Below are 13942 nucleotides of genomic sequence, written 5' to 3'. Positions count from 1 at the left end.
AGAGTATCTGGAATCAGATGAAAATTGGCGGGTAAAAATGAAGGCCAATTGCTGCCCCTGGAGAATAAAGACAGGTGGGACTAACTTAATCCAAAAAATGTGAGTGAATGAGCTTGATCTACTGGGCTCATGGGTTTCTGCTCTCTGAACTTGTGGAGGGCCCTGCAGAATGTGTTGCAACACTTCACGATGCTGTCGTTTAGGAGTAATTCACTCTTCTGAATCTCCTCTTTTCCCTCTTCCAAAGCCCACATAATACTTAGAACTCACTCACCCCCAGGCAATGCACTGCTTGGCCAGGGTGCAGGCACGTGCAGGGGAGATGGAGGTGTGCTCTGCTCCATCTACCTTTTCCTGCCTGCTTAAACTAGCCAGTCACTGACCAATGCCAGTGGCCAAGAGGAAAGACTATATCTTTCTGTATTTTTTAACTCCAATGTGTGATCTGGTCTCTGCAGCAGAAGTGAAGTAGATCAACCTCCCAGCCTGCTACATCAGCTGGCAAGGGCAACTGTGTCCAAAACAAGAAGTCAGCAGAAGATGTAATTCAAGTTGATAGGCAAAGGGGTAGTTATTTTAAGGGATATTGTTCTACTTGCCTAGACCCAGATCTGCTTGCAAATGTCTTTGTAGCATGACAGTACCTGGGGAAGGTGTCCCACTGGCACTGTACAGCAGCCAAAATGCCAGATGCACTCGCAAAATCCATTACTGTGCCTGGCTGGGGAATGCTTGTCAAGGTCAGGCTGGCTACATCCTGTGACAGCCACCCTGAGGGTCTCCTTAGACCCTCATCCTTGGGCCTTGCCTGGAAAGAGCTGTTCTGAGAGATGCCTACTGCTCTCGACCTGCTGCTTCCCCAGAAAAGCAGGTTGAAACACTCCAGCTGTCTAAGGACTTGGATGATGTCTTGGCTGTGCCCCAGCATTTACTTCTTAATGACATGCAAGACAATGACTAACGTCATGTCACTGCTGTGTGGATACCTGAGCAGGTCTGTATGAGCTGGGCTAGAGTGGATACCTCTGTGCCAGGGTAATAGGCTGGATTGAGGGTGGTTTTGAAGCTCCCTGTGCAGAGCTTAGTGATCTCTGCCACTCTTTCTCTGGCCCAGATGATGCTCACTCTGCTGAGTGCCCAGCTGACCCAAAACTGGTGCCAGAGCTGACCCAGAACCCACCTCATGATGGCTTTAATTCCTCCATGTTAACCTTTGCAGATGCTAAATCATTAAGCTGTGGCTCTTAATGCTGGTGCAGCTGTGGGCAGTTTCAGGAAGGAGAAACCCACACCTTTCCAAGAGCAGCACTGGCTGAACTGCTGTCCTGCGTGGATGCCAAACCAGTACCAGCCACCTTTGCGGGTCAACCTTGTGCAGTGAAGTGGCTGGATGGGGTCCTGGCAGGGGCAGAACTGTGCTGGCCAGATCAGCTCCCTGGCTGGAACTCTGCCCTTGGCTGCAGCACCAGCATGCCCTGCCAGAGCAGATTTGCATATGGCCCTGGGCTGTATCCATCTGGGGTCCACATTGGGGGCTGCTATGACTCCAACCCTCTGTGAAAGCCCTGCTGGTAAGGTGGCCTGTCGTAGAATACTTCAGTCGGCTTCTGGGTCTGGATTTCATCTGACTGTAATCAGGAGACATAACCCAATTTCCATTAACAGGAGAGCTTCAGACACATTAGAGAAACAAGCGCCTGTGGTATTTCAGTCTAACGAAGGCAGTAAATATAGGAAAGATTATATAAAATGAACTAATGTGTGAAATAATATAATAACTAGATGTGATTTCCATTCATATACAGTAGTAATGAATAAAAGCAAATGTGGACAGCCAGCAAGGCATTTAAATAGTTTAGAATGCAGTAGGTTAATAATAAAAAAGTAGTATCTGTGCCTATAAATTAGTTGGAAATGCCAAAGAGGCAAAATGGTAATTTTGTAATTGACATAAAAAGGAGAGAAATGGATTTCTGCATGCTTGCAAATTAATACAAATTGCTGAAATTTCATGTGTTTGACTTATTTGGTTTTTAAGATGTTAATGAAATGCTGAGACAAAGGGCCTGTTTCTATGCAACACAGGTTAGCTATTTTTTTTTAATAAATATGCTTTTATAAAAAATTAAAGCTGGCCAATATTTTTATTGAAAAATATTCTGGAGTGTCTCAGGTTCAGATAAACTATGACTGGGGATAGAGTAAAAAGGCAGTGGAAATCTTGATATTTGTCAAAGTAGCTCATTTTAGTATACTTGAAACAAAACACTGATATTTCTAACATGCATTTTTGACCTGTTATTTTCTGAAGTCTCTACTCATAAAATTGACCTACATTAAGAAAAAGGGTGATTTTGTTTTTTTTTCTTTCTGTTACAAGGGGAAAGGACAGAAGGAAATAATTGGAAGACAAAACAACATATTATTCTGAGGTGAATGAAACAAAGTTGATGCAAATCAAGAGTCACACCAAAAATCCTGCAAAAAAGAATCTGCTGTATTTCTGCAGTAATAGATGCTTGGCCATGAAATTGAAAAATGAATTGTTTCTCGCATTGTACTCTACGGCACATTAGATCCAAGTTATCCAAGGATCCAGATATGCAGGACACTTAAGCATGTGCCTAACTTTGTGCTCATGAGTGGCTACATGAAAGTCAATGGGCTATTATGCACATGCTTTTCTGAGCTTGCAGCTTTTGTATAACAAATACCTGTTCTGGAGAACTCTAGGAAAAACGCAGAAAGGCTACATCTATCAGCTAGGAATTTTCTAAGGGGACCAGAAGTGGGGGTTACTCTTGTACCTTGTAAGGTCTGTAAGAGGTCTAACCAGATGGCTTGAAGGCAGAACAAATCTTTCATGGGATTGTGCATTTGCTATCAACAGACATCTGTGGTACTTTCACACATTTCTGCACAATGCAAAGGAAGTTTTATGTGTTGGTGTCCAAAAGCAGAAAGTAAGAATTCCTTTCAACAGCAGTGTGACTTTTATTGTGAGGACACCTTTGTAAAGATATGAGTTAGCTGCCCAGAAGTAAGATCATGCCAATTTCAACTCTGTTCTCTACTGATAGATCAAAACCTTTTTCAAAATGCATGAAGTCCAGTGTACGCTGCTTGACCAACAACCGTCAAAAGTAATTAAGTCTCAAAACCTTATGTCATGGGGCAGAGTTGAATTTCTTTCTGCAGTGCTTCGTTGTGGGTACATCTTCCTGTAAATAAGTAGAACTGTGTGCAGTCTTTTGCTTAAATATGACCTTTGCATATAACATTAGTGCTTAATATAACAAACATTGGTTCATAGTGAAGTGCAGAAAATTCAAGTAGTCTCTGATATTTTCTGATAGTCTGAAATTTTATGTCTTAAAACCTGATGGTTTCTCTGCACCTCTTTGTAAATCACCAGTTACTATAGCATGAACTATTTACAAATACTATACAGTGCAGAATATGTTTGTGTAATTACATATTATGCTAAAGTCTTCACATTAATAAATAGCTATTGAAAGAGCTGCAGCATCTCATTATGTTAGTAACAGAACTTTCTAACTGGTGACTTAGATTTATTGTGTACTTAAATATGATCTTAGATAACTTTTTACAGTTGTAGATGGCTACATTTATTGTAGATTTAGTCATTCAGCACTCTTCAGATTGGCATGATGTTATGCTTTCTGAGATCCTTGGAACAAATCACTGTGCTTGTGGGCTAAAAAGTGATTCTGTAATTTTAAGGCTATAAATGTTTAAAGTCAGTGTTTTTTCAAGCATGCTTTTTCTCCCCTGCCCCACTTCAGTACTACTTTCTTTGTCATTTTCCCTCTTTTTTTTAAGCTCAGGGCTGCGTAGTGCAGAGCGGTGAGGAGGGTACAATACGTTTTAGCCTTGACTTAGTCTCTCAGGATTCTCTTCCACTGATCTGGAGGCATTTAATGGCAGTAAAAACTTGTAATGGGACACTTCAGGATTAGTGTCAGTTAAAATGCAGTTTAGTTGAGAACTTAAGCAGGTGAGATACAAGGGAAGGGGATACTCAGAGTCAGACTGTAGGCTTAATTCATCCTGTTGGAAAAGGAGAGATGCAACCCCTTGGGCTTTGCTGGTGGCACAGGTGGGAGTCACTGGATGAGGGATGCTGGCAAAGGGGCCGTGGCACTGTTCTTAGCTTGCAGCTTTTGCATTCTCCCCACCACATGGTCCTGGCTTTTCCCAGACCTTGGCCACCACTGCCTCTTCCTTTTCATCTTCCCTTTAACTGGCTCTTGGAGCTAACCCATTCTGGGCAATTTTGGTTGCTTCTGTGCTAATTGTTTGGCAGTCTGGAAAAAGCCATCTTTGGCGAGTTGCATAAGGGAGAAGGAAGTCAGAGAGAGCAAAGGATTGTCCTGCTTCTCACGTCAGTATAAGTAAGCGGAGAGGGAAGCAATGAATATTTTTATTTATTATTTATATGGTGCCATAAAAGTACTTGGCACTCTGCAGTCAAATAAAAGACAATGGCCCTGCCACCAGGATTTGGCAGCCTGAGTGAGCTGGCCTTCTTCATCTGAATGGTCAAGGCTGAATTGCTGGGGGGGGGGGGGGGGGGGAGAATCTACAGGATTTAAAGAAAATACAGTAGTCCTCCTCCCCCTTTCGTTGCTATGCCTAGCGACCGTGACATTTGAAGTAGTATGTACATATGTATACTTGATAAATATTTGGCTAGTTGTATCTTCCCAGGCATTTTTACTTCAGAAGCCCTGCTTCTCCCAGGCGTTTGGCTCTTCAAGGTAAAAATTCCCCTGGGTCCTGGGAGCCCAACAGGCTTGCTTGCTTCAGGTGTACCTGCTCTAGTGCCCTGGGACCCACAAGGGGTTGCTACAGCTTTCATTCCTCTGCTGTAGTCCATTTGCAGATGGGAGGCAGCTTTCTGCAGAAGGCTAAAGGAAGGTGTTATCTCCCACCTCTGGGATGGTGCTGAGATGCCCCACATACTGTCTTGAGTTCCCTTCTTTTTGCTTTGCCTCCATGCCTACAGAAGTGCTTAAGAAATTGCTCTGATATGATGACTAGGCTTTTCTAATTACTTGGATGAAAATCTGCCCCCTGGAGCATTTGGGAGGTTTGCTGGACTTGTGCAGGGTTTTACCCTACTGCCCCATTGTTGGTACCCGCATACAAGGTGCTGAAGCAGGTTGGCTACTATTAGTGCTCGGAACATAGAAGGCTCTGACCTGCCTTTCTTAGTGAAAATTAATGTAAAATGGAATTGCTCCCCCATCAAACTACATCCTCTGAATTTCTCAGTGTGTTTCATAATTTGTTAACCAGCTGTCTCATGTGCAAACAAAACAGATTTCAAACTCCTCTGTACTTAGCTGCCACCTCTCCTCTCAAGGTCTTTTTCATCAGTTAATTTTCTTCCTCTGAATGAACATCTACACTTCTAATGATATAAACATAAATGTACTAAATGGCATCTTTCTGCCTCACTAATTTCTGTTCTGTGCTTGCCTGGAATTATTCAGTAGGTGCCTTTTGCCCCATTGTGTTTAGCTTCCAAGGAAGCTGTCTTCCAAGGGTGGAATACATAGCATGATTTGATACTGGGATAAAGAGATGATCTCCATTCTCTACATGCAGTCAAGCAAAAGTTAAGTGCACTGTAGATAAGATCCATAGGGCAACAGATAGGACTCTGCTCATCTACTATCACACATACTAATATTAGGGCTGTGCAAGAAGCTTTTGTCCCCAACTAGTGAAGCTCAGTGTTCCCACTACAAATGATCTTCTCTGGTCAAGCTTGAGGAACTCCTAACCCTGTGACTGACTTGAAGCCTGTAGCCTGCCAAATGTGTCCTGAGCAAATTTTAAAGCTTTAGTGTTACCTTCTGGGTGGAGAAGCTGCACATAGGCTGCATAATGCTCACACACTTGGAAGACCCAGAAGACACCTGGTTTTGTGGTGGTGTGTGGACTCTGTCCACATGTGATGGTCTGACCCCTGAGGGGCTCCAAAGGCTTGGTATTTCCATAATGCTTGGATCAGCAGAAAGGCAGTGTGGTCCCAGCATGTGCATGTAGCCCTGGCTGTGGAAGACACAGGACCCCTGAAATGCCATCTGTTTGGGGTGATGCTGTGCTGCCAAGGTTTTCAATCTTCGGCTCTCTGCAGAAGCAGCACAGAGCAAGCCTGCACATAGCAATCCAGCTTGTGAAGAGGCTGCAAAGTCCCACTGTGTGCATTGCTCTGGCAATAACTGCATGTGATGGCGGCTTCTTCCACCAATTGGATCCCTGCTTTCACCTCAGTTATTTTGCAAGGGCAACTATTTTTGAAGTTGCTATATTTGAACTCCTTTCTTTTGCTTTCACCTCCCCCCCCTCCACCTTTACATTGTCACTAGGTTGCTGTGTTCCCTTCCCTGACCCACACTTGTACCTATTTCACCACCAGACATTCATAGAGATTTTATTTCTTGTTCGTGGGTCTGACCCACCCTACATTTTCCTTTAAAAATTACTTTAATCTAATTTTTTGCCAATTTTGCTGCAGTCAGCTGCACTAACTGATAACTCCTTTCTCAGACTTATCTAGAGGAATTCACGGGTGAAAGCACTATGCAAAGTGAGACCAGAGAATCTGAAACATCACCGAGTATTGAATAATAAGATAAACCACAAAGTCAAAGTCTGAGGGAGCTGAGGTATTTTTATGCTCTCCCAAAACTGACTTATATTGGATTTGATGCTGTTCATTCCCCTTTTTATTTTTTTTCTTTTTTTTTTTTTTTGTGTTTATAAATTGAGTCATGTATTGTTTGACTGGTGAAGACAAGAAACTGGGGTTTTGACACTGTAGTCTTAAGGCTGATATCTTCCACTGGCCCCAACAATCAGGAGGAGTTGATATGGTGACTGGATTCTGAGCTGAGAAGGGTCCCAGCTGCTGTTGAGGAGGTAGAGGGTGATACTGTGAAGGAATGCAGAATAGAGGAAATTTGAGCTCAGGTAATAGGAGGATTTGAAAACTTGTAGCTACTTAGAAATGGCTGTGAGTTCCACCTTGGGAGTAAAAAACTGTTTGCAATATCAAAACTAGGTGACTACAGAGGGGAGAGGGATGCTTTAGGAATGAAACTTGAGAAGTATCTGTACAAGAAATTAATGAGTAATAGGAGAATGAGAATCTCATTCTCTTTAGTCTGCTCTCCTCACATATTATCGTACCAGTGCTATGACTTTCTACTTATGCTGTTGGGCTGGCACGCTCCTAGCTGGGGTTCTATTGTAGCAATGTGAAAGTGCCCTGCAGGAACATACCAGTAGACCAGATTCCACTCTGGGAATCTGTAGAGCACTTCCTCTACTAGGACAGGTGATGGGCCACAGTTGTGTGGAAATTGATACAAGAGAGTCATTGAGAAGAGTAATGATGATCATTGACTCTCACTAATAATACTTTTACTGTCTTGCTGTGAGCCTTTTTAATGTAATGTTCTCTCAGTATCTTGGGGTCCCAATCAGAATGTTCTTAGTATGGTGGAGAGCATGTCCAACCAAAGGCAAGTCAAGGCAAGACCTACTGGATACAGCCAAAGGACAGCAGCAAAAATGGTTGCAGTTCTAGATAATACAGCTAATAAGACTGAGGAAATTAGGTCACTTTGGCTCCAATGCAAGAACATGGAGAAGAAGCAGATGGTGGTCTTCAGAAACACTAAATATTTCTGAAAAAGAAAAAGACACCTTCACCTTTAGAGAAGAAGACACTTTTAATTTCTGTATCCATGGTGAAGATAACGCAAAATACTGTAGTTGGATTGCAGCAGGAAGATTTCAGTTCAGACACTTGGAAGAACTTTCCAATAGTAAAAGCCTGGTGTAGGTTGTACAGGGAATAGGTAGGGGAGTTTCCAGGTCCAGCCATCTTCCCCTGCAGGTTGAATGAAAAGCTATCAGGAACAATGATGTCTAGGAGAAACCCACCAGAGCAGGCATCTCAGAGCCAGATCCAGGTTTGTGGTTCTGTGGCATTGTTCATAGTGCAGCTTGGGAACAAAAATGACGTATTTTGCAAATACGAAAAAGACAAGTCTCCTGTCTTTGAGATTGATGCATTAGCTGTAAAGAAGTTCATTTCCTGGCTGAAACAGAGGATGCAAAAACAAGATGGCTTGGGCAAGGAATGTTGCTGTGGACATTCATAGTTAATCAGGACCAAAGTGTAAGCATAGAGCTACCTCAGAATTAGACCTGAAATCACTGGCCCACTCTTTAATTTTTAACAAGTTCTGGGTGAAGCTCCTGTGCAAACAGCCTGACTGGATTCTCAGGCAGCAAAGAAAGGTGCTAAGTGACTGCAGTGACATGCAGCTGAACCAGAGCAAGAGGAACTAACCAAGGATGTTTGGGCAATGCAGAAACGTTGTGCTAAAATTACACACTCAAGCATGGACTTTGCTTTTCTAGCCTGATACCACTAAATCTTATGTTGCAGCTCACTAATAAATGCCGTCTTTTTTGGAGATATTTGGCTTGTGCCACAACAGATATCTAATGGTTGCACAGCTGCCAAAAAAGGAAGCAGAGGGCTGCTTATAGGTGTCTGCAGAAAAGGTTGTGACTGATGCCCTGATGGGCAAGTTCAAGAGAGTGGTGGGCACTTTGGGCTGTCTGCTGCCCACAGCAATTGTCTCCCTATACTTGCAGTGGAAGTTGTCCTGAGGGCCTAATGGTCCAGTAGCAGGATTCATCTGTGCAAATGTAGGTGTCTAGAGGCAATTTGGGTGCACCAGAGTATTCAAAATACCCTCCAGTGGTAAGAAAATCTGATGCAGGGGCTATGAAAGACCTGCTGCCATGGTGAAATTCCCTTGGCATCTCAACTTGGCATTTAACACTTGGGCAAATGAACTGAACCCTGAGTATCTAGCATGGGCTCAAGCTCTTTTGTATTTTCAGGTAACAGAGGAGCTGAACCTGTGGGCTTTATTTTGGTGGGTCAGAGCTGTGGAGCTTCCTGTGGTAGAAAATTTAAACTGGGGGTCTGGGCCTTATAAAGTGAAAGGAGCCCTCCCAGAGAAGCTATGTAAGAGTAAGGCACTGCACACATACACACACACTCACACCAAGTTTTGCCAGCTCATTATGTTATCCAGCAGGGCATTATTCTTTTTTTTTTTTAAGCAATGTAAAAGTAGATCAGCTGATTAAAAAGAGCCTTTTTGTTGTGAGAGCTTGCTGAGTTTGGGAAACTGCTTTCAATGCTTTGGCAAATACTCTACAGTGTAAACAGGGCCTACATGAGGCAGATAAATAAGTGCAGATGCGCTTTTCTGTAGGAACCATTTGGTGATAGACAATATATTGAAAAAAAATTCTCATCAAATTAATTGTGGCCAATTAGACATAACCCCTTCCCCTCATTCCTGAATCCCCTCCAATCATGGCTGCCTAAATGGGAAACGCTCCTATCACCTGTTTCATTATGCAGATTGATATTCGAACATCTGAGAACAATGCTGCTTTCTGCTCGGCATGGCTCCAAATTGCTAATGAAACAGCTCTGCCAGACAAGTCACTTAAACCCACTCTCACTGCTGCTGTCGACAGCTCTCATGGCGAGTTGCGGGGGGAGCAGGAAAGGGGCTCTCCACTCTGAATGTGCTAATAGCCCCCAGCCTGTGTGTTTAGCACTCTTCAGAGCAGGAGGATTTCTGCTCTCTGACTCCGAGAGGTTACTTTTCCCAAAGCCGTGCTCTGATTTGGACTTAACACTTCTTGATTTCAATTTGTTAAGTAAGCGGTTAAAGAGGTGGACAGCTGCTGAACACAGGCCTCTTATATTCCAGAGCTATCCCAGCCCTTCAGGCACATTTAGTGTCTGCTTCCCACCCTGATTTCTAGCCCCAAATTCTGTCCCACATTTGTTGTGAAGTCAGCTATCTAAGGGATTTCTTTCACGGGCAAGAGCATGTCACATCACCTTGGCTAAAAGGGGAGCATCTCATGACCAGCGCCCCATGGTAAGCAAGTTGCAGGCTGCAGGTGGGGTACACCCCCATCCAGGGGTCTTTGGCTTGCAGGGCTGCAGCTGAGCCCTGCAGATTCCCTCTCAGGAATTCACCCTCGAGGCAGGTAGAGCTGGGCAGCAGGACCAGGCTCCTGCTGGAGGGAAGTGTGACGGGCGGCTTCTACAAGTGTGATCCCTGTACAGCATTGTTTGCTGTTCCCTGCGACTCTCTGCAGCTGGTTTTGCTCAGCAACTGGTACAGTTGCTTATCTTTCCCTCCCCTGTTATCGCAAAGTTTTTTCCCAGAGCTTCACAGGTCTCCTCTTTGCAAATGCCTGAGGTAGAGCAGTTGTGACTTAGGGCTCTGGCAGGACAAACATTTATATGAAATGATGGGACAGTTCTCTCATTAATCTAAATTCTGACCCTATGGTTAATTCCTTTGTCAATATTTACTAAAGCATCGAGATTACCTCTGCACAGGCCGCCTCCATGTAATGGCCCCTACATTGTGCCTCCGCTCCTGTCTCATGTCTCATAGATTCCTTCTAGACCAGCCCGCCAAAGTGCCCTGCTTCCCTGGGGCTGACACTTCTGATCCAGGCCCACTCTCCCAGCCCTAGGGAGGAGCCAAACAAATGTTTTTCTTACTGGACTTTTTGACAACAGGGTCAATTAACTTTCTTCCTCATGGATCTTTTCCAGTTCCTCCACACATGCTCCTCCACCATGCTGCCGGAAGAGGACGTGCTCCTCCCCATATATTTTCTGGGAAGGCTTGTGCCTTCTTCTTCCTTCAGTATAAGTTGTGTGGGGCAGAAACGAGCTCAGAGAGAAGCAGCAGTTGTTGGCTCTGGAGAGCTCTTCGTAGATCCCATTCATCCGTGGACTTAGCTGTGCCCACCTACTTCCAAGCAACAAATACAGGGATTTTTCCCCTGCTGTCACCTGCCAGAAAGCTGTATGCATGTACCACTGTTACTTCTCAGATGTGTAGAAGCCACTAGCCTGGCTTCCTTTTCTAGAAACATGCTTTTCTAGTTGCTGAAAACAGTAATTTCATTCAAGAAAAACATTTTAATTTATTTATTGATTTCCCGGGAAGTTAAATACTAAATATGGAGCCTTTCATCTCTGGCTGCTGAGATGGGCCCTTGAACACAGGGAGGACAAAGGGTAGTTCAAAGGTGGGCTTATTTTCCTCATCACAGCCCTGCCTGACTCTATAATCCTTACTCCAGTTCTTAGACATAGTCATGGAAGCAGGCAAAACGAGAGATCCTGTCACTGGGAATGGAGGCTGGAGGTATAGAATGGACATTGAATGTGGCCTCTTTGTTCCCTTAACACTGTTTGGGCCCAGAGAGAGGCTCTCACAGCTGCCGCTCCAAAGGGCATGCTGAAGCTGAGATCACACCAATGTTGGTTGGGCCTGTCTGCTGCTTGTCCAGCTGACTTCACTTTGTCGGAGGGCTCTGTGGGGATGGAGGGTGCAGGTCCTGGGAAAGCAAGTTGCCCACTTTGAAAACTCCTGTTTTAGCATGCTGCAGTGATTTTTCTCCCATCAAAGTTTGCTTTCTTTACAGATTTTGATAGCTATGGGTTTGTCTTCATCCCTAGTGGGTGTGACAAGGGTCTAAAAGCCACCTTACTGCCTATTTTGTGCTGTGTGAAACCTCTTTTTCTTTTTTTTTTCCTGGTGAGGTGCCAACCTGTGTTTCAAAAACCTCCCTGATATTTAATTTTGGCTTAAAGCAGTAGGATATGTTTTCTCTCTCACTCACTTCTGTGTGCAAGTACAAGCCAGCTCATCTCACCATCCAAACTGAGAGTGATCCCTTGCACAACCAGATGAGTTGACTGGTACACAGAAAGCGATGTGAGTGTTGTGTTCACCTACCACCTCTGCATCACTGACACAGCTCGTGTTTGAGGTTATTGTTGAGACGTTATGAATGAGCTTTAGCAGCTTTGGCCTCCTCAGCTGAGTCAACCAGGTTCACAACTGTCTTTGAGCAGAACTCAAGAATAAGGCCCATCTGCATGTGGTTTTTTTTAAGCTATAGCTGTAGACAGCAGCCACATTTCCACTATAGAATGTAGCAGTTCGTGACTGCATATATTCATGTACCAGGTGAACTGTTGCTGTTAAATGATCTGATCTTCAATATGCTCTTAGTGTACTTCTCAAGGTCATCCAAATATGCAGTCACAGTTGAGAGTCAAGCTACTGCTTGACATATCAGGAGGGCTGATATATCAGTGAGGGAGCTTCCCTCCATCTAACCTACTTTTGCAACTTTATCGGTACTGCTTATACAGTTCCTAGCTTAAAATCCTGTGCTCCTTCCCGTCTGCTGGTTCTAGGAGTTTTAAGCAGTCTTGATAATTGACAGCCTAAATTTTACTGCTCATAAAATCCCAGAGAGCATTGATTATGACTTGAGTTAAGCAAGTGGCATATAAAACCTCACAGCCTTGCAGACGTAAGGGAATGTTATGATGGATGTATTTCTTAGGAGCAGCAAAAGGTTTGGAGTATTCTGCCATCCAGTTCTGAGCATTGAATGTTACTAGTGACTTGCAGCCACTAACAGCATTTCATTTGGGACATTTGCCCAAAAGTTTGAAAGCTTATCATTCATTCGGTGAAGTGGGTGTGAAGTGTTCTGAGAGGCATTTCTCCTCATTAATTGCTTTTCTACTTCAGTCAGAATCAAGAAATGCAAAGGCATCCACCGAGCTGAAAAATATACTTTTTAGAAAATAAATGACACTGTGGATAAAATACACACAGATTTTTTTCTAAAATCTTTCCTTGATTGTGTTCCAAAGCCAGTGTTACCTTTTCCCTTTCCTTTTTTATTTTATCTAACCTTTTAATCTTTGATTACTGGCTATTTTATGCACTTAATCCAGAGTGGACAAAGATACTGGGTTGCTCAGATTCGCTTCTTGGTTCTTAGGCACTAACAGGAGATCTCTGTGTTTGAAAACAGTAAAATATAGAGGAGAGTGTGTTCTCCCATTCAGATGACTGCTTTTTGCTGAAAGATTGTGAGAAATGTTCTTTTTCTGTCTCTCCAGTTCCAGAAACCCAATGACTTCTCGCCCCCTTTCCGCTTCGGGACAGTTCCCAATGGCAGCACAGAAAGGAACATTCGCAACAACTACCCTGAAATGCACAGCTACATGGTGAAGTTCAATCAGAGGGGGGTGGATGATGCACTGTTCTCGCTGAAGACTGGGTGAGGCTTCCTTCTTCCATGCTTACTCACCAAAGAAACTTGAGTTCTTTGCATACTTGTCTGGAATTATTTTTTTGTGGGATTTGGAAAATGAGCATCCATTATCATTCCATATTCAAGGCCAGGATGGACAGAGTCTTGGGGGACGTGGTCTAGCGTGAGGCATCCATGCCCATGGCAGGGGGTTGGAACTAGATGATCTTAAGGTCCTTTCCAACCCTAACTATTCTATGATTCTATGGTTAAAAGTATAGCAAGACCAAACACAGCACAGGAGAATAATTCTGTGGTTCTCTTAACCAGGTTTTTCTACTGAGATATGTACAAGAGTTTCTGTCTCTAATGTGTTTATAAGACTGCTAAAAAAAAACAACAAAAAGCCAACCAAAAATAGTCTTCTGTATCCTTGTACATTTTAGTCTTGTGTATATTAGCCCCAAAGACTCTTTCATCAAGATGTTTCATGTTGATGTGTCCTTCTGCGTACACAGGAAAAGCTCACAGACCTCTGTGGACAAGGTTTTTTTCAGTGCATTTATATTGTCATCTGGAAATTCTTTTGTTTTCCCTCCTTCTGTGTATAAAAGATTATGTTAATCAGGAAGCTGAAACAATCCTTGTCGGGCTAATCCCACCCCAGTGTATCACTAGCTAATACAGTATAATAGAAGGTGTGCTTGAAGCA

At 43.5% G+C, this 13942-nt stretch overlaps 1 protein-coding gene across 3 annotated transcripts in view; it reads left to right on the top strand.

The window, feature by feature from the left end:
- Positions 1-13942, top strand: part of GRIN2B (glutamate ionotropic receptor NMDA type subunit 2B) — a 215337-nt gene that overhangs the window by 192705 nt on the left and 8690 nt on the right. For all 3 annotated transcript variants that reach the window (XM_057430360.1, XM_057430364.1, XM_057430374.1), the window contains one exon: positions 13097-13257. In XM_057430360.1, the coding sequence (XP_057286343.1) occupies positions 13097-13257 (161 nt within the window). The remainder of the gene's footprint in view (positions 1-13096; positions 13258-13942) is intronic.

The sequence above is a fragment of the Pezoporus wallicus genome, unplaced genomic scaffold (assembly GCF_028554395.1).
Source record: "Pezoporus wallicus isolate ANWC-B61680 ecotype Strahan unplaced genomic scaffold, APGP_CSIRO_Pwel_v1 scaffold_3294, whole genome shotgun sequence".
In the NCBI taxonomy this organism is placed as follows: Eukaryota; Metazoa; Chordata; class Aves; order Psittaciformes; family Psittacidae; genus Pezoporus; species Pezoporus wallicus.
This window is presented reverse-complemented; position numbering and strand designations above follow the sequence as displayed.